Source organism: Archocentrus centrarchus, chromosome 18 (assembly GCF_007364275.1).
Source record: "Archocentrus centrarchus isolate MPI-CPG fArcCen1 chromosome 18, fArcCen1, whole genome shotgun sequence".
In the NCBI taxonomy this organism is placed as follows: domain Eukaryota; kingdom Metazoa; phylum Chordata; class Actinopteri; order Cichliformes; family Cichlidae; genus Archocentrus; species Archocentrus centrarchus.
The window spans coordinates 7,960,336-7,987,142 of NC_044363.1; the positions used below are offsets into that span (position 1 = coordinate 7,960,336).

Genomic DNA, 26,807 nt, shown 5'->3' on the forward strand with positions numbered 1-26,807 from the left:
CAATCATGTTGAAGAAAGTCTGACATTCCTAATGACTGACAGCACTAACTCTACACATCCATCAGCTTACAGTGAAGACAGAAACACAATCAGTTCAAGTTCTCATCAGAAGAAAGAACAAATATTAAAATGTTTTTTCAATATATCATAAAAGTATCAGCAGAGGTAACAGATTCAAAAGTGCCAACAAGGATCTATTAAACTGTTTAAGCAATTTTCATAAAATTTATTGAAGTGATGGATAATAAAAAAACATGCTTTTGCGCAATTAAACAATTGACTAAAATAAATAAATGTAAATAAATTATTATAAAAAGAGTCTTGTGCACTGATGTCTGCAAATCCATTACAAACTGTTTGCATTGAGGCAACAGGAAACTGAAATATTGGAATCATTGTGAAGTGTGTTGCTGAGAATAGTTTGTGTTGACATCAGTTTGCTTTTGTGTGTCTGTTTGTTAGCTGAAGAAATACCAGGAAGCTGACAAGAAGATGAAGGAGGAGAATAAAGAACTGAAATTACCACCGGAGAGGAAACCGTCATGTGACAAAGAAAAGGTAAACCAAGTAAATACACACAGACACACAAAGACACAAGTTTTACCATCTTTGTTTACAAAGCATTTTAAAACAACCACAACTGACACAAAGTGCTATACATTAAAACACAGAGTTAAATAAATAAATAACTCTTACAGGTTTAAAAAAGCCTACAGTTTTAAACTCGGTCTCTTTGGGGTCAAAGCCAAAGAAAAGTGATGGTTTTAAGACAAACTTTAAAAGTGGACAGTGAAGGGGCCGCTCTAACCTGCAAAGGAAAGTCATTCCATAACCTAGGACCAATGATAGAGAAAGCCCTGACCCCTCTGAGCTTCCTTCTTGATCTCAGTACCTCCAGGAGCAGCTGGTCTGCTGTCCTGAGAGACCAACAAGGTCTGTAGGAGTGAAGAAGCTCAGAGAGAGAAGGTGGGTCAAGATTGTTTTTAAATCTTTGCACAAACATAAGAATTTTAAAATGAGCCCTAAAATATTCAGGCAACCAGTGAAGTGAGGCCAGGATGGAGGTCATGTGACCTCTCTTTTGAGTTCCTGTCAAAAGTCACGCAGCAGCATTTTGAACCAGCTGCAGACGTGAGAGCAGCGACTCACTGACTCCCAAATACAGAGTTACAGTAATGCAGTCGAGATGATATAAAAGCATCGATCACTGTTTCAAAGTGCTGCCGAGAAAGAAACAGTTTTACTGATGCTGATCACCTTAAATGATAAAGACTGGACTGAACCACAGCTAGTTTTCAACACTTCAGTTCTTCACTGACTCACAATCAATCACGAGGCTGTAACTGAAGATCACGAACATTTCACTGAGAGGACAGGTGCATCTATGATTCATGTAAAAAACACAAACAAAGTCTCCTCCAACATTATGGCATCAACTTAATACACAAAAACTGTCACGGTGGGGGCTGTGGACCCAAATGCAGGACTCAACCACAACTTAACTAAAACTGCTTTATTTCCAAAACTCAAAATCTCAACCAAGGCTAAAAACAACCGGAAGCCTGGAACAAAGCAAAAAAAACAAAACTCACAGCTTAAGAGGGACACACTGGGGAAAACAATGATGACAACGTAACAACGAACAGAGATAAACTAAGAGCGTAGCCCCTTAACTGGCAAGGGCCCGGTGACGGGCCGTTTGTAGTCCCTTTTATATGGCAGGCTAGACCCTCCCATTTTTATTGACACGTCATTCGGCCAATCATGTAACTGGCTGCACCAAATCACCTGACAAAGCTACGTGACGCCCTCTGAGTATTATTGGCTCTGGGAAACCCATTTCTTAACATGATTGGCCGAATGAGGTGTCAGTCAAAATGGGCGGGTCTAGCCTGCCATATAAATGCACTTCATTCGGCCCGCGGACCAGACGCAGCCGATTAATAGGCTATGAAATGGGTTGTTCAGAGCCAATAATAACCAGAAGGTGTTATGTAGTTTTTGTCAGGTGATTTTTTTGCTGCCAGTTAAGGGGTTAAATACACACAAGGAAATCAGGGAGAGTGGAAACAACAGGGACGACAGGTGAACCAAATGAACCTAATGACAAAGGGGAAGCAAAACTAAACACAAAACACAGGGAACACGAGACTGTCAAAATAAAACAGGAAATACTAAACATAACAGACGCAGACCGAACAGAAAACGGAAACACAAGGAACCAGAAAATCAAACAATCAAACCCCACAACAAAAGAAAAACCCCAGAACAGTCAAACAAACCCAAACCAAAAAACACACAGGGTCCCACGGACTCCGGACCATGACATACACACACACACACACACACACACACACACACACACACGCACACATGCACGCATGCACACACACACACTAATCTGCATATGTCTCTCTCTCTCAGTCAGAGTTGAGTAAACTACACAAACCACAGTCTGATGAATCTCTGAGATGTTTCCAGGAGCAGAATCAGAGCAGCTCAGCCAATCAGAGCCCGATGAGAGGTGACATCATTCTGGAAGAGGTCGAGAGAAATGGCAGCTATCTCTGTCTCAAAAACATTTCCAGAGAGGTAATGCTGCTTACATGCTGATGAGTACTACCTTAGCACAAGCAATATGTTTGTAGATGTACAAAAAATAATTTCCAAAATAAAAAGATACAACAGAAAGACATAAATCACACGCCTTCATTCATAAACACTTTGGATTCAACACACACTGAACTTTGTTGATATTATTGGTTGTTTTTTTGTTTTTTTTTTTTTGTTTGTTTGTTTCATTCTCTTCATGCTCTCTTACAGGATAAATTTTTGGGAGGTTGGGAGTTAAAACTTCAGGTCAACCAAACACAACCCATAACATACAAATTTGAAGTAAACTATACACTGAGAGCTGGGCGGACACTCACTGTGAGTCTCTGTGTTACTAGATTTTTCTTTCAGTCTCTCTTATTTCTTTTCACTTGGACATCTGTGACCTTTTTATTGGCTCCATCTACAGTTACGGATACCAGCTACCAGAAACCCAAATACTGACACTGATGACCTGATGTGGATCGACCTGGAGAACTGGAGCCATGAAGAAACCCTGAAGATCAGCCTCATCAGCAACACTGGAGAGAAACACAGACTAAAGTGATGCTTCGTAAAAACAAGGACACACATGTGAATTATTATTTTATTTATTTATTTTTTTTACATATTTCTTTCTGTTAGCACTCTTTTTGCAGAGCCTCTTTAGGGGCTCATCTAAAAACATACACACACCTTTCCATAAAGTCTATATTTGTGAAACTCAATTACAGGCAAACCAAAGCACAGAACACACGATAACTGTTCAATACGTTCTTTTAATAAGCACCTGTGTGGGAGCACTATCTTTATGAAGTGCTGCAAACACAAGATAATATATCATCTGTAACATTATGGCAATATTAACAGTAACAAATAATACAAGAAGTGGGAGGAAGTTGTCTCCCATCCCTCAATGTCCTTGAACCTTCCCAAATGAACGAAGCCATCAAGACCATCACAGTGAAAAGAGACAGACTCACACTGAAACAGCTGGAATTTTTATTTTATTGATTCATGTAAAGATGTAAATGATATACTTTGATTAATAAATAAAATCCTTTTAACACACATTGAACAATATGTTTTGTGTGTCTCTTTCTCTTATATGTCCTTTATTGTCTGGTATCACTCCTGCCAGAGAAACTAAGAAGCTAAAAGTCAGTACCAGTGATGAATGTCATATCTTTATGCACTATGTTTAACACACACTGACAATTTGTGAGACAGTTTTAGTTTAACAGTTTGCCTATTTCTCTATCTTGTGACAGTGTTCACTCCTGCAGGATTAAATACTGTGAGAATGGAAATTAAAGCTACCAAAAAAACAAAAATAACCCCATCATACATTTATGAGCAGCCCTTCTAGAAGGCTAGAAATACTTTGAGGCTGGGTCTTCCTTATATATTTATTGAGATTGTTCTTTATTTATTTTTTGTTTCAGTGTGTGTGACCTCTGTGTTTACAGTGACAGCTGATATGCTGTGGTATCACTTATGACTCATCTAATCTGGTTTGGAGAAACTTGATAGGAAACCCGGGGGACAAATGCAGGTCACTCTTTTCAACCACATGGAAGAGAGTGAACTATAGCACAACATTTCCACTCACATACTTTCTACTTATATAGTTAGATTGTCATGGTCCTGGGCCGTCTGCCCAGCATTATGTGTTTAGCTTTATTTTCCCTGAGTTTTGTTATTTCCCAGTTTGTTTTGACGTTCTTCTTCCCTGTGTCCCTGTCTCCCCTGCACCTGTGGTCTTGTGTCTGTTTTGTCCTTTTGTCTTGACCCTGACCTCCTGTGTTTTCATATTGAGTTTTATTCCTAGTGTTGTGACTAGTCTACATCTCTGTCCCGTGTCTGTGTGCCATTCCCCCCTGTCTAGTCAGCATGTACCTTGGTTAGTCACTTCCTGTTTTATTTTGCCATTCTTGTGTTCCCTGTGCTTTGTGTTTAGTTTTGCTTCCCCTGTGTTATTAGTTACATTTACTTCACCTGCTGTTTCCTCTTACCTATTGTGTATTTAAGCCCTCAGTTTTCATCTGTTCTTTGTCGCGCTATCTTCAGTGTTCCCTCGGTGTGTACCTCCCATCGCCGTAGTTTTGTATTTAGTTCTGGCACCCGTCTACTCCAGTCTAGCTGAGTTTTAGTTTCTTGTGTTTTCTTAATAAATCCACCTTTAAGTTCTATTTTTGTGAGTCTGCATCCTGGGGTCCAGTCCTGCCTGCCACACACAAGCCATGACATAGATAGATCAATGTAATACTCAGAGCCTCAAACCCACAAAATGTTCAACTTATCAAGTTATTTTTAATTTATTGTTATTGTTCTTTGTTTAAAAAAACAAACAAAAAAAAAAACATGTAATGTGTTAACAAGTTTATAATGCCCATTTCAATTGTCACGTATGCTCATTTAAAACAAACTCAGTTGAACAAAGTGCTGCAGGCTATATAAAATATACATTAAAAATAAGTCAACAATAAATATGCACTAAAGTAGACAATAAAAACCATAAACTTTAATTATAAGGTATACACCTCAATTAAAAACAAAACCAAAGAAAAAACAGAAGTAAATATGAATGTTTTTGCACAATGAAAAGCCAGGATACACTGCTCAACAAGAACTGAAAACAAGTGAGAAGAAACAGGATTTAACAGTGCTTTAAAATGACTGAGTCATTGGGCAGCTCTTACATGAAAAGGCAGATTGATTAGGAGATGCCACCATAAAGGCACTATCACCTCTGCTTTTGAGTCTGAATCTGGGAACTGTCAAAGAGTAGTTGGTCTGTAGAGCTCAGGGGCCTATTCCAGGAAGCAGGTTCAACAAACTCCGAGTTTAAAAACATACCCTGAGTTGATCGACTCTGAGATCGGCAACTCGTAGTTTCCCCTTCCAGAACAGCTGATCAGAGTTCGCTCAGTCAACTCTGAGTATGTTCACCCTGAGCGCGTGTGTGAGTAATGAAAGGAAGCCATCATCAATGGAGCTCTGATATCAGGATTCACCATGGCAACGGGTAAACAAAGAGCAGAGCCTCCATTTTAATCTGATGGATGGAGGATCGCACTTTAATCAGCCTGACCCACTCTGACATCATCATAGACAGAATAAAAGTTTGTTATAAAATATAAAAAATGTGGAGAAACAGCTCAGACTGAGTTTACTTCATGTTTAGATACAAAAAAAGATATCAATGACCTTCACACACACTGAACACACTGTTATCATTCTCCGCATTCTCTCTTGCGGGATAAATTTATTGGATGTTGGGAATTAAAACTACAGATCAACTAAATACAACTCATAACCTAAAAATTTAAAGGAGACTATATACTGAAAGCTGGGCGAGAACTCACTGTGAGTCTCTCTGTGTTACCAGATTTTTCTTTCAGTCTCTCTTATTTCTTTTCACGTGGACATCTGTGACCTTTTTATTGGCCCCAGCTACAGTTACTGAAACCAGGTACCAGAAACCCAAATACTGACAATGATGACCTGATGTGGGAGTGCCTGCCAACCTTGTTCTTTGACGAAGACATGACCACCAGCCTCATCAGCAACACTGGAGAGCAACGCATACTTTATGATGATTTCTAAAAACATAGACACATCATGTGAATTCACCAGAATTACTTTTTTTTTCCTTTTATTCCTCAGAAATGAGCATCATCAAATTTTATATATTCCATTTGAGTAAACTTAACTTTTTTTATATGAATTAAAAAAATTGTAGATAAAAAATGTGATCTTTAAAAATGATCTTTATTCTTTGCGGTGCAACACAAAAGTAGATTTTGCTTGGACATAGATGAAGATGAGGCTTCACTAAAACTACCTGAGTGCAAATCTTCCAAGAAACTCCCACAAGATCTGATTATTATTATAAGAACTAATCACAGCGAGTACTCCCCAGCTGACCACTTATATTGAAGATACATTAAACATTTCTTTTTGTTTGCTTTATTTACTCTCATACAGAAATCATACCAGTGCCATTCTGAAAATTCTTGAAAAGTAAAAGGATTTTCAGCACGTTTGTTGAACATTAATTACTCTGATAATTAATTAAAAAAAATGGTTTAATAAACAGAAAATATTGTGTTGTTGGATTGAATTACACAGCAGGACCTGTGTGGCTTCATTAATAAAATATTTCCTTTCTTTCTGTCTAACTAGCTCTTTTTGTTTCTTTCTTCTTTTCTTATTCTCTGTGTTTTGTATGTGCTGGAGCTGTTTCTGTTATTTGATCTAATGAATGATATTTTTTAATTAATTTGTTTTGATAAAACTTGTTTTATATTAGTCTGTGTCATGGGTGACATTAAAAAATTTGATTAGATGTCACCACTGCGCTCTTTGTGAGCTGATTTAAAGTACATCGGGATCAGGTGTGGGCAAAAAAATTTAAAAAATCATTCATATGGTGGGTGTAAAACTTTCTTTTCAAGTATAAATAAATGAGACACACAACTTAATTCATGCATCTGAACTTTTATCTGCTCCTGATAAAGTGGTTCAATATTAGTCAAAAAACTTAACCTCATGTATTTCTGCATTGAGGTCAAATATCGAGTTGGACGTGAAACATTTTATGCTGCTTTTAAGTCCAGGAAATCCTTATGAATCAAGCCAGCTCTGGGTTGTCAATATAGGCAGCATGTTGAATGGATTATGGGATGCATCCTACAGGTTTCTGAGTAACAGTTTATTTCCTGACATTATGGAAACATGTGCTTCAGTGTGAACAACACTTTTAAATGTTCAGAGTTGAGCCTGAGTGCAGAAGATCTGTCTGAACAGACTCTGAGGATCATCTGGAGAACCTGCTGCACTCCACCCCAAAGAGCTGATGGTAAAGGGAGTCTACTCCCCAAGGCCCTGACATGTTTTTCAACCAGTGATCCTCACTATCATACTACATAAATAAAATGATTTATAAAATTACTTGAAAACTGCAGATTCCTTGTCCTGTAACGGGTGAGTTCCTGACTAAAAATATTCTTGATCTTTTAACAGATTTTATTGTTGACAGAGGACGTCAGAAATGTCCGCACAGAAGAAACAACCATTGCTTTTGTCTCCTTTATGGACACTGCTGCACTCCGTAGGTACCTGTCAATGATTTACACATGAGATCATGAATGAACTTCGACGTTCAGGTATGTAGCTGTTTGTTGAAATGTCCTCTAAAAACAATCAAACCTGCTATGAATATACAGTCCTGTGGCTGTTCTGGGGTCTCTTAATTTAAAAGCATACCTGTGATGGTCAAGTTTTAGTCAGTGATAATAGATACTGGACTCTACTCTGACACTGCCACACCTCACATATGACGGTTTCAGCCTGACAAAGTTCAAAACAAGGTAAACGCTGATAAATATGTTTACACAGTGTGTTAAAAGATGTAATTAACATTAACCTTTTTCTTTACTTTTGTGTTTATTTTCAGGCTTCTCTGATATTTGTCCAAATGGAAAATCTTCCACTTAGATCTCAATCCCGAATCCTCACTCTGCTGGTTTTTCAGTTTCTCCTAACAGACACATGCAGAGGTAAACAAGGCCTATTATTATAATAAACTGCTATACATGAAAGCTTTCATGGTAATGTATTCTTCTTTATTTTAGTTTAAAAATATTAAAAGCAGTGTACAATATTATTAAATTATAATACTGATACGAATTACTGGTATAAAGGTTTTTGCTAGGTCACAGAGAGGGCCCAACAGGGCTAATGTAAAGTCAACAAACAGCCAGCATAGATATAAATATACAGACTATAATATATACAGTATTACAGAAATAAGTTATGGAGTTTTTACAGAAACCCTTAAGTAAGCATGATGGCAACCAAACACCTGAAATTTTTATATTCTAATGCTTATATTCTATTAATTATTATTTATTATTATGATGACTTACTGATGGCACAACGTGCTGCAGAGTAAAAAACAAACTTGCTTATTAAAATAAATAATAATGATTTCATCACAAAAATAACACAGACTTTGTCTTTTTAGGTCAGGCTCCTGTGTTAAAAGTGGGAGCACTTGGTGCTGACATCAGTTTACCCTGTCACGTTGACCCCACTGTATATGAACCTGACTTTACATTGGAGTGGACGCGACCTGACCTGAACCCCAGGTTTGTTCTGGTGTGGCGCTCTGGTCAGGAGCTCGTGGATAAAAAGCATCAGTCATTTGTAGGGAGAACATCCCTGTTTCCTGATGAGCTGAAACACGGAAACATTTCACTGAAACTCTCTAAAGTAAAAGTATCTGACCAGGGCACGTACAGATGTTTTATTCCAGCACTGGAAACGAAATCAGTCATTCAGCTAGTTGTTGGTAAGTACTTATAATTAGATCCATAAGTATTTGGACAGAGACAACTTTTGTAGTTTGTTTCTATACTACACAGCAATGGGAACAAAAAAACAAGATATGATTGAAGTGCATGATTTCATTATTGAGTCAGTGTTTTAGAATCACACTCCCTCATTTTCAGATGCTCAAAGGTGATGGGGCAGTTGTCTGACAAGCAATTCAATGACTAGTTCCTTTGTTATTATCTGGTGAATTACACATGGAAAAAAATGCTGCAAAACTGATCCAGTAGTTTGGGGTTGTTATCCATTTCCATGTTACAGTGCAAATGATATCATCACACACAATCACACTGTAAAAAGTATTTAAAATAATCATTCACAGTCATTACAGTTTGTCCAATGACTTTTGAGCCTCTGAAAATGGGACCTCCTGAGGTCTGGACACAATTAAAGTTAAGTCTGCACTCCACTAATGCTGTGATTGATCTACTGTGGTAATGTACAGAGGGAAAATGACACTGTCCAAATACTTATGGACCTGACTTCATAAAATGTCTGTGTAGATGTTACAATTTTATGAATATACTTCTTCTAATAGCAGCTAATTATTTTTCCCTTTCTTCTTAGCATCAGTTAACATCTCCTTGCCCGTCATCAGTTTGTCAGGAGTGGATAAAGACCAGAGTGGAGTGATATTAACCTGTGAGTCTGCAGGCTGGTATCCAGAGCCTGAGCTGCTGTGGTTGGACGCTGAGGGACACCTCCTCTCTGCTGGACCTACAGAGACCCTCAGAGGTCCTGATGACCTCTATACTGTCAGCAGCAGAGTGACTGTGGAGAAGAGACACAGCAACAACATCACCTGCAGAGTCCAACAGAAGAACATCAACCAGAGCAGAGAGACACACATACATGTTCCAGGTAAATGTAGTTTTTCAGTATTTATAATGATGCTGATTTTGGTTGAAAATAAGTCGAGTTTCATCTAAATACTTTATTCTTTCACATGTTCTCATTGCAGATGATTTCTTTGGGCTCACATGCAGTTCTGCAGTGCCCATCATTGTTTGTTTGGCTGTTTGCACCGTTTTAGCATCAGCATGTGGTGTGTTTATGTTTAAATGGGGACGACACACAATCAGTAAGTCACAAATTAATAAACTCTAGTACTTTCTCCTCTTGTGTTCAGTAGAGAATGGTGTATTGTTTGAAATAAATCCCAAATTAAATTGAATCAGAATAAAAGATATGCAGTGATCAGGCTATCTGGTTCTTATTACCACTGTTTTAATTTTACACAGAGACAAGGAGCAACGAGTGGGATTATATGGAGAAGGGAGAAAAACACATTTACTCCAAAAAGGACGTAAATCAGGAAGGACAGGAGCATGAAAAACTAATGACAGGTGAATCAGAGCCACTGGATCCTTCAGTGGGAGGAGAAAAGACAAGCAACCATGTAAGAAACAGCAGCGTGATCACAGGTTCAGTAAATGAACAAGTTAGTGACACGAAGACCTGTGATCAAATTCAGAGGCCATCCTGATGTTTCTTTTTATTTATGTGTTTATTTGTTTTCAGTTGTTCAGTGAGAAAGAGGAGGAGGCTGTGGAAGACATGATGGATGAAGAGGAGACGATTAGATCTGAGCAAAAACAGGTTGGTCTAAATTTAATTCATTTTAGAACAAGTGTAAAACAAACTACCTGGATTTAACTAAGCAACTGTTTCATCTGACAAAACATTATTTAACCCCAAATGATGCAGTGAGCAGCTTTTCATTTCTGAAACAAACATGTTGGAAGACATCCTGTGTTTGTGGAAAATATGTTACTTTATTTCAGAAGAATGAAATTACAGACCTTCATCAAGCAAATAATACAACTGAGGCATTTGATGAAACCATTAAAATTGGGTCAAGAACCGCCCAAACACATTGTTCAGATTTGTGAGGATAATAGTGAACCAATATCTTCAACGAGGAAATGCAGTCTTCAGTGATCATGATCACGATGGATGAAGTTATAGCCAATACCTAAAGTTTAACCCTGTGGGTCCAGTGTTAATATCTGGGGTTGCTTCAGTTAGTCAAGTCTAACTTCAGCAACGTTATGCAGCCAAAATGTCAGGTCAGCTCCTTGAATATACTGAGTGACCAGACTTTTACATTAATGGATTTATTCTTCCATCTGACTGTGCTGTATTTTCTGGAAGAATTATACTATTATTTTGAGCACCAAAATAATCAATAACATTTATGAAAACAGAAATAGGTGTGAGTCTGTTTATAAGTAACCACATGTGTGTCTCTTCACTCCCATTTGGAGGGAAATCAAGCTGCTGCAGCCCAGTCATCCTGGTTTCCTTTGGCAAGCAGTAACACTGCACTCCACTCCAACACTCCATCACTTTAATACTAATTTTAATAACATTTTGAAGCATGTTTGCTCATGTATCCTAACAAATAAAGACTCACATGTCAGTTGTGCTTCTCTGCTTCACCTCAGCCCTTTTTGAATCCCTTCAAAACCCTGAACAATAACCAGCAGAGGAGGGAGGACGCTGTGAGAGAAGTCCCACTTTTAAAGCAGGAGGTTAATCTATTTTTCTTTATATATTTATTTCTAGACCCTTTAATGTCATGCCATGTTCCTGCTCTCTATAACTTAACTTTAGATAATACATAATTAACTCATCTTAATTATAAACCTGACAAGTCTCCAATATGCACAACGTGAAACTGAAACAACAAAAAAAGAAACAATATGATTTACACAAATCTGTGTTTAATCCAGCATCTGAGTTTCTACATTGATAAAGACAAAAGTAAAACAGCTCGCAGGAGGATGATTCCTGTTTCTAAACAGTCTTTAAGTTAGTTCCTGTTCAAACTGTCTCTTTGTTTTTTTTAGCCAGAGAATCACAAACAAGCTGATGAGAAGTGGAGTGAAAAACTGAAGGAGACACAAAAACAGCTGGACAACAAGACAGAGGAGAACGATCAGCTTAAAAGACACGTAAATACACACATCTGACACCAAGTATCACACAGTGTGCTGGAGAATCTCAGGTTGGAGCTTCATGTATGTTGATAGATGCTAAGGGAAAAACAAACAAACACTGATTTCTGATTGGCTACGAGATCAGTGCTCAAGGTTTAATTAAATTTTTTTTATTTGTTTTTTTTTAACAAATCAAAGTATCAGTTTTTATTTGATTAAAAAATATATATATATATAAAAATTGTCTTTTTTGTCCAAGCCAACTAATGAAATTTTGGCAATAACTTGAGGAATTTTCATTGCATGAATACATTTTTTTTTGTGTGTATCATTTTTTTTTCAGGCGGATCGTCTAATGACTTCTATCAAAGAGATGCAACAACTGCAAACAGAGCTGGAGGCCAAAGGAAAACAGGTTTATCATAAACTTCTACAAATATAAACTACAGAGGAGATTTTAAAATAAGAAATTGTTGGCTTTGATTCACTCATTTGGTTAAACACTAACCTTACTGAAGACACACAAAGAGAGCAAATTAAATTTTTATTTTTGATATTGGATACATGTGAAATAATACAAGAAATAAATTTACCCCTGAGTTCATGAAATGGATTTCCAGAAAAATGTAATGTAAATTATGCTTTTATATAATGAGACACTTCTTGAGTTATGTGTCACATAACTGCCTCATTCCCCATCAATAGTAGCATATAGTTTTATAATTATAGAGCTCAGACCTCGATGTATATTTTAGGGCAGAGGCAGAAGGAATTAATAATTTCATGATTCTAGGACAACTGACAAAAAAAAGTTTATTTCTCATGAATCCTTTCAAAAATACACAAAGACAGAGACATTGTAAAGAAACTGAAACATTGGACCAATTTTAACTTACACTTTTAAACCAGTCAGCGTTGTTTTGGTCGGGCTGTAATTACATAAATAAATCTGACATCAGCTTCCATCTTTCTGTCTATTAGCTGGAGAGTTATCAACAGGCCGCTGAGGATAAGCAGAAGGAAGCCAATGAAAAACTGAATAAAGCACACTGTGAAGTGGAGAAGCAGAGAGCTGAGATCAGTGAGCTGAAGAAAGAAGTAAACACACACATACAATTATAATCCTATGAAAAAAGTCCACCTGCTTTTATATACTGCACAACCTCAGATAAACCACAAATAACACCATATCACTATTTATTTATTGTAAAAAAAAAATGCAGACACGTGTGAAAATCTAAGTCTTTTTGGAAGACACCGTCCACAAAATGCAGTATTAAACTAACGGTGGCTGTCAGCAGTCAGTAATAAGTTAGATTTCAAATGACTGTTATTATTTTTAGATCACTTTACTTAAAACTTGGTCACACATTGAAGTTAAACGTCTTTTTAAACATTTTTAAAATGTTAATCAAAACCAAGAACAACAACTTTTAATATTTTTCTCGAATAAAAAATATGAACAAAATGTTTGATAAGGTGTAACAAACGGCCTGGATTGTTCATCATGTAACAGAAGAAAATCTGTAAGTGGGGCAAAAATCATATCTGTCCTGCTGTTACATCCTAGAATAACAGGTCACATAAAACAAGCGTTTTACCATCATCACTTTTATTTAGAGGTCAATACAGTTTACTAATATTAACACAGCGTACATTCACTCAGGGAACTGTTATGATCCAGCCACTTTTTCTTCTTTACAATTGCCATTTATAGGTTTTGTCATTCAAACTATGATGCAATTGTTATCTATGCAAAATAAATGTATTTTTCTCTCCTTTAACAGTTGAATAAGCAGCTCTACAGGGAGCAGCAAAGTCAGGGCAAAACTGATTCAGAGTTGGAGGAAGTCCTGAAGAAAAACGAAGAGGTTAATGCACATTTCATCAGTGCTTTGTTGTTTAATCCTCCTCTCACAGTCCACATGCTGCAGATGTGTTGAGATCAAACTAACATCATAGAAACAGACAACATGCAACACAGTTACACAAAGAACTAATTTTATTTCTGACCCTTTGATTCTTCATTTTTTTTTTTTGTCTATTGAACTCTTTTTCTCTCAGTTTGTTGAAATTGTTGTATTTTCAAAGTGCATGTCCATTAGTTAATAATAGACTGGCTGCTACACCTGAATGGTGCATGTAACTTTTGTGCTTCTCAAAATAAAGATTAGCTGTTAGATAATGTAACTGAAATAAAATAAAATAAAATACCTTTTTATTGAATCTTTCTTATTTCAGTTGATGAAGGCGCTGAAGGAGGAAAGGTCCAAAAGGGAGGAAGCAGGGAAAGAAGTGGAAACGTTGAAGACTGAGCTGAAGACCAAGGTTAATTTCACATAAAGAATCTAAACATACTTAAAAACTAGTACACACACACACACACACACTCACACACACACAAACCAGAAAAATGCATATGTTGCCCATAGATGGATAGCATAAAGATCAGCTGTGTTATCATCCTCTCAGCTGAAGGTACGCCGTTAACAGCCAAAGCTGTGAGGACGTCACTGTAAGTGTTTTTCTTTTTTCTTTCAGTTTTTGTTACATTTTTCTTTCTCTGTCTTCCTGTTATTGTGTGTTTGTCAGTCTGTGATCTCTGGATGTAATACCTTTACAGTTATGGCGCTCAGATCCATTTGATCTCTACCTGGTGTGGCTGAACCTGACATCTGCTGGAGCTCATGACGACCGTCTGCAGATCAGCCTCAGCTTAAACACAGTCACAGCCTACAGTACCGCTCTGTAAACACTTAAATACTCTGTTTCTGAATCAAAGTGAAACATTTCTGAATATCAAATTCAACACATTTTTGTTTTTTGTGTTCTTTTTTTTGTATTTTTTATTCTTCGCTTGTTTGTTTGTTTCATAGAAGAAAGACTTAAAATTGATCATTTTGTACTTTTATTTTGAAACATGCAGCTCCCAGCTTCTCACTTTTACGACTGCTGAATGACAAATATCAGGAGACTTCCTTGTTTGAGGACAGGTCAAAGTACTGTAGGCTACAGTCAGCTGAGTTTAACCCTTACAGTGTGTGGTTATATCTTTGTTACTCAGTTAATGTTGGTGGCTCTGCTGGACCTGCTATATTATTGTGTTTTTAAACCAATACTTTCATAACAATTTATGAAAAAATGCTTAACTTATGCCTGCTTTATCTCAGTTCCAGCTACAGACCACATGTAAATCTATATTTTGAATCTATCACTATTAGAGCACACTAATGAACAAAAGAAAACTCAGTCACATCCAAGGCAACGGGTGGAACAAGCATGTTTGTCTTCAATAAATATAAATGAAGAAAGATTTTTGAGCACTACTGTTTAATACTTGCAACTGAAATAGAAATGTACCACATTCATGTCAGTCTATTCAGCTCAGCCCCACTGGCCTGTTTGTGCCAATCTATAAAACATGTGAGGGACAGTGTCGCTGTGTGTTGCATTTGTATTTCTTGCACCTGATGCCTCTGTATACTGTGTCTTCCTGTTCATCTTGGGTCTACAAATGTTATGACTCTTATTTTTAATAGATCTGGAACAGACTGAACAGATTTCCTGATGTGGATGAATTTCTAGATGGCACCTCAGACGTCCTGCACATGAGTAAATGCCATTTGTGTTGCCCTGGTTGCCACTATATTGGCAAATATGCAGTGTGCCTCATTTCTTGGGCAAGACGGCCGTTCGGTTTCATTATTTTTTTGAGATCCATATTTCTCCCCACTCTGGCTGCTTACAGGCTTATATGGAGCTGAGATAATCATAATCAGGCACTTAAAATGTCTTATTTTTTATATTGTTCAAAGGAAATGACTGAAGGGTGAGGAATCTGAGGTTAAAATAATAACAAATGATGTATTTTCTTTCTTTTGATAAACACTGAAAACGAATCCCACAGACCCTCAGGTGTATTTTATCAATAAATTATATGAATTTATTTTTCAATTTAAAGTCATAATACTTTTAAACAATCAATAGAACAAATATGCAGCACATCTGTTGTTTTTACATATCAGTGAATCTTTATTTTTTTAACTCTACAAATTCACACATACACACCAATAAGTAACCAATGTCACACTGAAATATTCTTTTTTATATAAAAAAACAAACATAGAAAAACCAAGACCAGCATCTACAGACACAAGCTCTAAATGTCATCCAGTTGTGAACTATTTATACACACATTTATAAAAACAATATTTAGTATTTTTATTTAATTTATCATCATCCAGGTTCAGTGCACAGATCACCGTCATCTCTGATTCACAGCTCGGTTAATGTCATCCTGACTGCTCACATGATCTAAGGGTGGTTCAGTGACTCTCAGGATCACCTCTAAGGTGTTGATCCCACCAAGGGTTAAATATCTGGGACTCCTATTCACCTTCTCAAACTGAGGAAGCCTCTCAGGTTAGAGGTGAAATGTCAACAGGAACCTAAAAAAGTTGCTGCCTTCATCTCAGTGCTAAAGACATTAACAACCTGGATCATTGAGAACCGACACAGACATCTCACATTAACTCCTAAAAGCAACCAGATGCTTAAAAAAACAACTGAAGAAGAAAACACTTGTATGCTGACAACACCCACATATACTTACCACTGTAACCAAGTTACCTAAACAAGTAATTTTAGTAATTTATCCCACTCATCAGAAGGCAGTTATGCTTCCAAATACTTATTCATACTTTGGGATCCTGGCATCATAATTTGAAGATTAAATTAAAATTAAAATTGATTTAAACTTACAGGTCAAATCAGTTATTAAAGCCATTTTTTTACTTAAGATTTTTAATTAAAGTTCATTCATTTCTGTGGATGACTTAAGCGAGTTTTGCTTTCATTACATACAAACTGCGTTCATGGAATTTATCATATGACTGACAAAGATACTGTCACACAACCGCACCTGGTTCAAAATGCTGCTGCTAGACTCTGTTACATGGATTCTTGTGATTATATATAGGATCAGTTTTAAAATACTGCTGCTCACATTGGTTCAGGATAGAATTGGTACGAGACCATTTACAATGTGATGTCCCACACCACCTGCTCAGGTCTACTGACCAGCACCTTCTGGTGATCTCGAAACACTCACTGATTCTTACAGCCAACCGGCCTTTCTCAGTCGCAGGTCCAAAACTCCAGAACAGCCTCCTGAAAATGATATTTACCCACTTCTAATATGTTTCAATTACTTGCATTATTGTTTTTTATTGTTATTAATTTAACTTTTTTTTTTTCACTGTTGCTTTACTTTCTGTGGGTCACGTTGGTCAATGCCTCTATACTGATTGGACATCAGGATGTCGATTTTAGCAGATTCTCAAACTAAGTTTGGGTCTCATCTCTCGGCTTCTCTATATCCTGCATTTGTTTCTGGAGGACAGAGAGGCAGCGCTCCAATTCATTTTTCCTTTTTGTCATTGTATTAACCTGAGCAGATATCATCTGTATTAATTTGTCTGTAATCAATTCAAGCTTTTGATTATTTTGTTTTCTGTTATTCAGTTCCTCTTTGACTTCAATCATGATGTCTTTTAGCATTAAGTATCCCTTTGCTTTATCTCCCTGTTTTGTAACAGCTTCATCAACTGAATTCACCTTCTTCTCATTCTCCTCAGCCACTCTTTCTGTCTTCTCTGTTTGGCTGATAAATTGTTGTTTCTGTGACTCAATTTTCATCAAAATATCCTTCAGAACCTGAATCGTCTGTGCTGTATGCTCCTGGGTTTTTTGAAACACTTTGATCACCTCATCGAGGCGTCCCTTTGTGTTGTCCAGATCTTTCAGCAAAGACTGACGTTCTGTGCTGCTCTCTTTTATCTTTGCCTCTGTGGGAAAAAACAGCAGACTGCTGATATCTTTGTATTTATAAAGTTCAAAATAGCACAATTATCAATAACTTTGAGGTAAAATTAATTTATGAATAAATCAAAAGGATTAACTCACGGTTTTCATTTTGTCTCCATTGCCACATAAAAATGGCAGCTCCAAGCACAAAGACGATGGACAGAACCACACTAAAGGTGACAGAAACGACACAGTTTGATGGAACCATGAAGAAATCACCTGAAACAATAAAAACAGGAACATTTAAACATCACATCAAACCTCAGCTGTTTTCTTTAAAGAGATTTTTTCCCCCCTTTTACCTGGAACATGTATGTGTGTCTCTCTGCTCTGGTTGATGTTCTTCTGTTGGACTCTGCAGGTGATGTTGTTGCTGTGTCTCTTCTCCACAGTCACTCTGCTGCTGACAGTATAGAGGTCATCAGGACCTCTGAGGGTCTCTGTAGGTCCAGCAGGGAGGAGGTTTCCCTCAGCATCCAACCACAGCAGCTCAGGCTCTGGATACCAGCCTGCAGACTCACAGTCCAGCATCACTCGACTGCTCGATTTACTGAGTCCTGCTAAGTTGGCACCAGGCTGAGAGGAAGCACCTGGAGACAAGAAAAAAAAACAGACATTAGTACAGTCTTCAAACTATAGAAAGAATCCTTTTTTTCTATGTACTGAAATTATCTTTAGCACATGGCATGGGTTGGTAGCATTGCAAATCACACATTTTAAGATTTGTGTAACCACACATTCAAACTATTTTTTCTAAAAATAATCAACATCCCCATAATTATTAGCAATTTTTTGTTTGTTTGTTTGTTTGTTTTATTTTTTTAATTAACTATTCAGTGAAGATTTCTTAATCAAGAGCATCAAATATTGAGCCCGCCATCTCAGGAATACACACAAGGTGACCGTGTGCATGTGTTAGTATGACATGCTGGCAGCAGCAATGTTAGGTACCAAGAGATTATGTTCTTTTTATTTATTCATTCTTTTAATACTGGCTCTCTTGTGTAGTGATTTACATATTTTGGCCAAAAAGTGCAAAGTCGCTGGTTCATTTCCAGCATCAGGGATGGACTTTTGGTAGAATTTGTCACCAGTTTTCACTCACTGCTTGACTTTAGTGTTTATTCTCTGGTTTTGGCACTAAAACTCTCTCTACCTGTTTACTTAGGCACTAAAAAGCAATCTTGGTTTGTGGTAAAATAACCCCAATGTGACACCATGTAAGCATATAATATCCATATGTGAGTGAGAGACCTGCCAGACAGTGCCCATGAACCTAGCATGTCACGGTAATAACGCAAAAGCACACTATGTGTGTAACTGAGACACAAGTAATTCGACAAAGCAGCTGTATTTGAAACCTGATCGTAGCTCATAAAGAAGACACAGCACAATAATTCATTTTCTTACCAACAAGAAGATCAACAAAATATTCTTTAGTCTTTTTTGGAATGTAGCATCTGTATCGTCCACTATCAGAGATTTTAACTTTGGACAGCTTCAGTGAAACGTCTCCGTGCTTTAGCTTGTCGATGGACAGTGACACTCGTCCCTTGTAGGCTGTGTTCTGGTCGGTCTGAAGCTCCTGTTCATTGTGCCACACAAACACGAATCTGGGGTTCAGGTCAGGTTTCCCCCACTCGATTGTCATCTGAGCAGCATCCACAGGGGGCTCCAGCTGGCATGGCAAAACAATGTCATCACCAGCTACTGCTATTAATGACTGAGACAGACTGAGCTTCTGTGAGTGACCTACAGTAGGGAAAAGTAAGTCAATTTAAATTTAAATGTAAAAGTCTGCAACCAGCCCTGTTAACTTTTGCTTTGCCCTGAAGTAAATTAATTTACTTGATGAATAGAAATAGTAAAAGTAGAAAAAACAAAAACACATTGAAGTCAGTGATTCTACAGTTATTCTCTCTTTCTGCTTCCATGAATCAAAGTTTAATATTTCAGTTGAACATATGCTGATATTTATTTAACAGTTACCTTTGGAAATGAGTGTTAGGAGAAATAATATCACAATGTTTAGTGAAACCAAAGCAGTGACTGTTCTGAGCAGAGGCTTAAGGAAAAGTCCTTCCATGATGAGCAATCCTTTGGGAGCTAAAAGTTCAAAGACATGGATATAATATGTCAGTAAATATGTTTGAATTATGTTTTTTTTTTTTTTCAAAACAGAAGCTAACACTTGAGAACAAAAAGGTTTGACTGTACTTAGATTGTTTATTTAAACAAAACTGGGATTTGGCAGCATAATCTATGCACATACATCTGGAATGCCACGGATAATAATCCTGCATTCAGTCCACCCCAAGAATTGTATTCTTTGAAATTAAGTCATTTGCATAAAGTGTTGGAATACAATGAAACATAACACCAACAATTTCACAATCAAAACAACAAAACAAAGAACAACTAAACTTAAATACCTGTTGGCCCATTAAAACAACACCTGTCCCCTCAGTAAGCTGTGTTCAAAAGCCTCAGAAGGATTTGTACTTTGATCACGACGTATAAAAAAAAAGGTTGGTAGACTAAAGAAAAAAAAAAAGGTTAGCTTTACAATAATGCAGTCCAGCATGGATACTATAGACAGACAGGTAAGCTGTAGCTCATCCTTACAAACTTGCAAAGAAAAGATAAAACTTTTTCCAAGTAAATAGGGGTAACGAAAAGCAATGCAAAAAAAAATAAAAAATCAGGTGATGTATAAAGGGTGTTACCGACTGCTAAGTGTTTTATTGTTTTAGCAAAAGAAGACTGGCTAATATTTAATCCAAAGACATTGTTGACCAGATAATAATATAAACATATGTGATCTTTGAACACACTCACTGTAAAAAAGGATTAATGATTAAGATTGAACTATTACATTTTTTTTATTGTTCACCTAACCTTTTATAACTGATTTTGTTGAGACAGCAAGTAATACAGTGTTCTTAAAATCTTTGAAGATAGATTATGGATGAACAGATAAATTCAAGTTGAGCCAGCTATTTACCTCCAACCAGGCATTATAGAAAGTAACTGATGTCTACTTAATGAGAAAAACACTTTGCGTGATGTCTCAGTAGTGTTTGAATTTTCTTAGTCTCTCTTGCAGCAAGTTTCTTACATATCAAACCGCCTTAAGCGTCAGGCTCTCCCATCTATGAACTTACTCACTAATACTAGACACACCCATTATGTGTAAATCATTAGCAGTTTTACTGGTTTCAAGTCAGTTTTATGTTAAGTATTTAGCATTTCTCCAGTTTGTTTCCCTCAGTCGCAGTGTCTTATGATGTCACAAACTTCATTGGTCTGTTTTAATTATGGTCCTGGAACAGCATTAATTATTATTCAGTAATTAGAAATTCATAAACAGAATAAAATATGGAATCTGTAAAGGAATTGAAAGACACACTTCAGTCTTTGTGGACCTTTTGGTGCACCTGCTCTACTCCCATTATTACATGTTTTGTGTTGCAACCTGGACCCCAAAGAGAAACATCAAGTTGACACAACAACTGTAATTAGGTGCGCTAACTTACTAGTTCACCTAGGAGAAAAATAAATAAGTTGAGCTAACTTAGAAGTCTGAATAATAAAGTTCTTTCAACTTAATATTTTTAACTGTGTAAATATTTGCCAACTAAATAGCAACGTAGAACCCAAAATTTTGTAGTGCAGTTGAGTAAACTCAAAAAAGCTGTGCTTTAATTTTTACATTGAACCACCAGATTTTATATGGTGATCATGTGATTTTTTTTGGTTAAATTGAGAATATCTATCTATCTATAAATGCTTGACGTACAGTATCTATCTATCTATCTATCTATCTATCTATCTATCTATCTATCTATCTATCTATCTATCTATCTATCTATCTATCTATCTATCTATCTTCCCTCTAAACACTCTGCTGATGCCTGGTTATGAAATTACCTCTATGTAACTAAAGAATCAACAAGCCATTTATATGCAAATACAGCTTTTTTGTGAAAAGCTTTTAAAAATACACACACACACACACACACACACACACACACACACACACACACACACACACACACACACATAAAATACAAAATATGTAAGCTTCTCCTTTATATGGACAATATATGCATTGAAATATTAGCAGTGTAGTTTGTTTTAATAACATATTTTACTGCAGAGCAGTACATGCAGAAATAGAGTTGAAACACTTGTAAAAACTCAGCCCTTTAGGAAATGTGCAACCTTATGGAAGGCCTCAGTTGTCTCACAGGTCCCACAGCCAATCACAGGTGAATAGACTGCTGTATTTCCAGCTGATCAAATCTAGTTCAAATCTGCATATCTACGTTCTTCTTTTGGTGCATTCTAGTAACTGAAAATCTATTGGCTCCATCAGTTTCTCAGTGTTCAGTAGATGTCTTTCAGTATCTTTCTTGGTCTGGTCCAGCTTCCACTGAGTCCATAATAACGTTTCTTTGTCTCTTAATAAGGCTTCAGGTTTGTCAGAAGAAAAGTCTTTCTGAGTTATTTTATTCTCAACTGACTGAAGACTCTTTTTGTTTTCTTGTCTCTCTCGCTCCACTTCCTCGAGTTTTAATTTGAGCTGATTCCTCCAGTTCTCCAGTTGGCTCCTCACCTCCATCACTGTATTCACCATATGTTTATGTTCTTGGTCTTTTATCAGTGATTCATTTTGCAGTTCCATATTGTTCTTCTTTAAGTCAGCCTTTTCACCTTTTGTGGAAAACCATATCAACAGCAGGGACAAAGGTGTCGTAATCTGTAGTTAGTAATTAATTCATTACACAGAAAAATGACAAATTAATTACAAAGAACTTACTGAAGAAGCTAACTAAGGATGTTAAAAAATATATGGAATATATCCAGAAACTCCCTACCATAACATCAAATTATATTAAATACATTTTAAAATATAGCTGAAAGTGGTGATAATAGGCCCTCGGTGGCCGCGTCCTGGTGCTGGTGCTGAAGTTAAACCCTCTTGTTTAACTTCCAATTGGAGCCCTTTGAATATCTGCCACTTGTGAAAAACAGCAGTCGCTTCATTGGCTGCTTTATATGGAATACCCATAATACTAAAATGATAGATTTTGGTCATCTCCACAGCAACACCATCAAAAATACAACATGGGTGTAATTTACTTTTTTAACCAGGGTGAACCACTGAAGTTGATGCAAAATATTATACATTTCTGAAACATTAAATGCTTAATTGTCTATTACAAAAAGTCACTTTTTCCCATTGGAATAAAATGGGGGATTTGGGTCATCACCATGGCATCAAATTATGATATTTAATGGATAAGCTAAAAAATAAAAGTATCAGTTAGTATTCAACATTAGTCCAAATGAATGATATTGCACATCATAAAACAATGAAGGGCTATAACTTACATTTCTGTTTATACATGGCATAGAAAGCAAGAGAAAAACTAAGACCCATTTCAATGAGGCCTTCAGCAGAAAACATATGGAGAGACACCCTCAATACAGCTGCAACCAGATCACCTGAAATTAGAACAAGAGTTAGAACAAGTTCTGCTGGGAAGTTTGTAATTTCTCCAACAAGTGAAGGGATTTTGAAACTGAAAAAGACAAAATCAAAGTAAAGACAAACAAAAACAATGTCATACTGAGATTAGAATACAAGTTACCTCCACAAATGTGTATTAGGATAAGGACAAAAACTGTTCCAAGTGGGAATGATCCACTGGTGATGGAAGACTGAAAGACCAGTTCATCCTTTAGGTTCTGTTTTATGGAAGTCTGGAAAATTTAATAAACTTACTGTTATTTCCAAGAATATAAAATGTAGGAATTGATATAAAGAAAGCCAAACAAGAATAAATAAATAAATTGATTAATGATTAATCAAACTAATACATTTCAAAACAAAATTTAAATATTTATGCATTCCCTAAATAGTTAGGTAACTGCTTATAAACTGTAACATTTCCATGGTGGCAGGAGTAATGGCACAATATTTTTTGTAATCCCCCCAAAAAATCCTGAATTGTCTCACTGATAATTTAGCAATCTCTTCAAACTTTAGAATTTTTTTCCACTGTAAAGCTACACTGCTCAAAAACATTAAAGAAACACTTTTTAATCAGAGTATAGCATCAAGTCAATTAGCCTTCTTGGATATTGATCTGGTCAGCTAAGTAGCAGAGGGGGTTATCAATGCATTTCAGCTGCTTTGGTGTTAATGAAATAAAAAAAAGAAGAGAAGAGAAACAATGAGACAAAACAGGAATGGTTTAACAGGTGGAGGCCACTGACATTTTTCTCCCTTCATTTTTTCTGACTGCTTACTTTCACTAGTTTTGCGTTTAGCTAGGGTCAGCATGAGGTGATACCTGGACTCTACAGAGGTTGCACAGGTAGTCCAAGTCCTCCAAGATGGCACAATACACAGGTTTGCTGTGTCTCCAGCACAGTCTCAAGGGCATGGAGGAGTTTACAGGAGACAGACAGTTACTCTAGAAGAGCTGTACAGGGCTATAGAAGGACGAATCAAAACCCATGTCCTTAACCCATCAGCAGGACCGGTATCTGCTCCTTTGTGCAAGGAGAAACAGGATGAGCACTGCTAGAGCTACAAATTGACCTCCTGCAGGCCACTGGTGTAAATTTATCTGACCAAACAATCAGAAACAGACTTCATGAGGGTGGCCTGAAGGCCTGATGTCCTCTAGTGGGCCCTGTGGTCACTGCCCTGCTCTCTGGAGCCTGATTGTCATTTTCCATAGAATGCCAGAATTGGCAGATCCACCACTGGCACAGTGTTTTTCACAGATGAGAGCAGGTTTACCCAGAGCACATGTGCACATTATGCTGCCAGTAACATTGTTCAGCATGACCGGTTTGGTAGTGGCCAGGGCTGGAGTGGTAATCTGGTATACTGGGCATTTGCCCAGTGGGCCGACAGTCCTCCGGGGCCGATGCTGTTGGATTTTATTTTCTTCTCTTTTTTTTTTTTTTTCGAAGACACCAGCCCACAATTTAGAGGGGTGGCCTATTGGCCCATCTTCAATATAGACAGTGGACTGAACCAATCAGGATATAGGACGACAGCGGCCCCACCCTTTCTCTGCGTGGTCCTCTGTAACTCCCGCTAGTTGAGTGCGTGTGTTAAAGGAGAGGCAATATGGAGAAACCGAAGAGACAGAAAGGGGGTGTGGAGAAGATACGTGTGAAGAAACTGAAGAGTGTCACTGTAGCTGCTACAAAATGTGTAAAGATCACAGACACGTTCACTGCTAGTCTCCACATCCTCTGTAACAGCAATGCTCCAGCAACAGCAGGCTGTAGGTGAAGACAGCAGCAGCGGACAGAGAGGAGCAGCCAGAGATGCAGGCTTTCGAAAGGGAAACCAAGGGACCGAGTGAGCGGGAATGTGTAGTATGTAAGCAGGCAGTAACGTTAGGATAATACAGGGACTTTGAGGTGATGGAGGTAACGTTAGCTCTATTGGACCCATTGCCAGAACCTGCACTGGTGCAGTGGGACCTGGGTTTCTTATGTGGCGAGAGTTTCCAGGCAGTTCCTGGAGGATGAAGGAATTGATACTACTGAATGCCCCCCATGCACACCTGACCTAAATCCAATAGCATGTTTGGTCCTTCCAGCGTCACCAGGTTACACCTCAGGTTGTCCAGGAGCTCAGTGATGCACTGCTTCAGATCTGGGAGGACATCCCCCCTGATGTTGTCAGGCATGCACACAACTACATGGAGGCCATCAGGTGATACTGAGTAACATTTTGAGTTGCTGCAATTAAATTTCAGCAAAATGGATTAACCTGCTGCATTGTTTTTTTCCTTTATTTTTAAGAGTGTCTTTAAATTCAGCCCTCTTTAGGTTGATACTTTTCCTTTTCATCAAACTATGTGGGATCCTTTCGTTCCTCACACATTACCCAGTCCATATTGATATAGTTATCCAGCATATTTTTTTCCCTGTCACTGACATGTGATCTGTTTTTGGAGTGTTCATTTAATTTTTTAATTTTTTTACTGTGGAATCTAAAATGTTTTGTTTTTTTAATCTGCAGTGAGAGCATAACTGCTGTTGATTTATTTGTTAGAAAAGTTCATGGATAGTTGTGGTCTGAGTACTCACATGTTGATTTTGAGTCAGTGTGGGCTTTGTTTTTTTCCTTCCTAGTACTCGTGCTCTCTCTTCTACAATTGTAGGGGGTGTTTTCAGTTGATCTGTCCTGTTCTTCACATTAGTCTCCCGTTCAATCAATGTCGTAAGCCCTTTCTGAGAGACTTTTTGAATCGGGAGATTTCTCTCTTCTGGTTCCATTTCCTCATCTTTAGAAATAATAAAACATTAAATATCAAACAAAAGCATAAAAGCACTATGATGTTATAGTGGACAGGAAAATGCTGCAGTAAATAGGATCTACACATAAGTCTTGAAACGTATGGCTGTAACTTACATTTCCACGAGGACAAAGCCAAAACATATGTGAGTACACACAGAAACCTATAACTCATGATACTTCTGTGATTGTGCAGTCAAATAAACCTGGAATGATAAAACACAAGGCATAAATGTATACAAATCGCTCATGCCAAAAATTCAGGCATATCCCAGATAGATCAACAGTATGAAAAGAATCTTACTCTTTAGTGTTTTGGTTGCAAAACTTTGTTGATTAATTTCTTCCCTTTTTACAAAAGCAAAGAATAAGAGAGAAGAACAGGATACATGACAAATATTTTGTTTTGTTACAACATGTACTTCTATCCAACAGAATAAAAAACTGGAATTAAATTTTAATAAGTACAGTGTACATACCTGTTTTGTTAAAACAAGCAACATGATTTGCACTGTCAAACTCCTCAGAAGAGGGAGGGAAAAAGAAGAAAAGAAAACCCTTGTACTTTGCTCCTGGTGATCTCTTATCATAAAGGTGTGTCAGGTTCAGTGTGTTCACTGTAATTTTCCGTCCATGCTGCCGGAGCTTTTTCATAATTGTACATGTTTGGCATC

The 26,807-nt window shown here is 37.2% G+C and overlaps 2 protein-coding genes across 5 annotated transcripts; one reads left to right on the top strand and one right to left on the bottom strand.

Annotated features, from left to right (window-relative positions):
• The first annotated feature begins 7,730 nt into the window (after window positions 1-7,730).
• LOC115797392 (butyrophilin-like protein 1) lies at window positions 7,731-15,770 on the top strand. Of its 4 annotated transcripts, XM_030753958.1 has the most exons (15): window positions 7,734-7,763; window positions 8,054-8,156; window positions 8,624-8,950; window positions 9,559-9,852; window positions 9,953-10,072; window positions 10,233-10,390; window positions 10,513-10,590; window positions 11,439-11,525; window positions 11,844-11,948; window positions 12,277-12,348; window positions 12,915-13,031; window positions 13,721-13,804; window positions 14,175-14,261; window positions 14,406-14,448; window positions 14,557-15,770. In XM_030753958.1, the coding sequence occupies exons 1-14, from the start codon at window positions 7,746-7,748 to the stop codon at window positions 14,421-14,423; spliced, it is 1,668 nt and encodes a 555-aa protein (XP_030609818.1). In that variant the 5' UTR covers window positions 7,734-7,745; the 3' UTR covers window positions 14,424-14,448; window positions 14,557-15,770. The 4 variants fall into 4 exon arrangements, with proteins under 4 accessions (XP_030609819.1, XP_030609818.1, XP_030609817.1 ...); XM_030753959.1 differs by lacking the exon at window positions 14,406-14,448 and having other exon boundaries at window positions 7,731-7,967; window positions 14,526-15,770; XM_030753957.1 differs by lacking the exon at window positions 14,406-14,448 and having other exon boundaries at window positions 14,526-15,770.
• Window positions 15,771-16,197: 427 nt separating this feature from the next.
• LOC115796661 (butyrophilin subfamily 1 member A1-like) lies at window positions 16,198-25,522 on the bottom strand. The gene is made up of 6 exons (XM_030753023.1): window positions 25,402-25,522; window positions 19,209-19,550; window positions 18,101-18,388; window positions 17,898-18,017; window positions 17,550-17,779; window positions 16,198-16,338 (listed from the first exon to the last, which is right to left on the bottom strand). Exons 1-6 carry the CDS (start codon window positions 25,520-25,522, stop codon window positions 16,198-16,200), a joined length of 1,242 nt encoding a protein of 413 aa, XP_030608883.1.
• Between the last annotated feature and the right edge of the window lie 1,285 nt (window positions 25,523-26,807).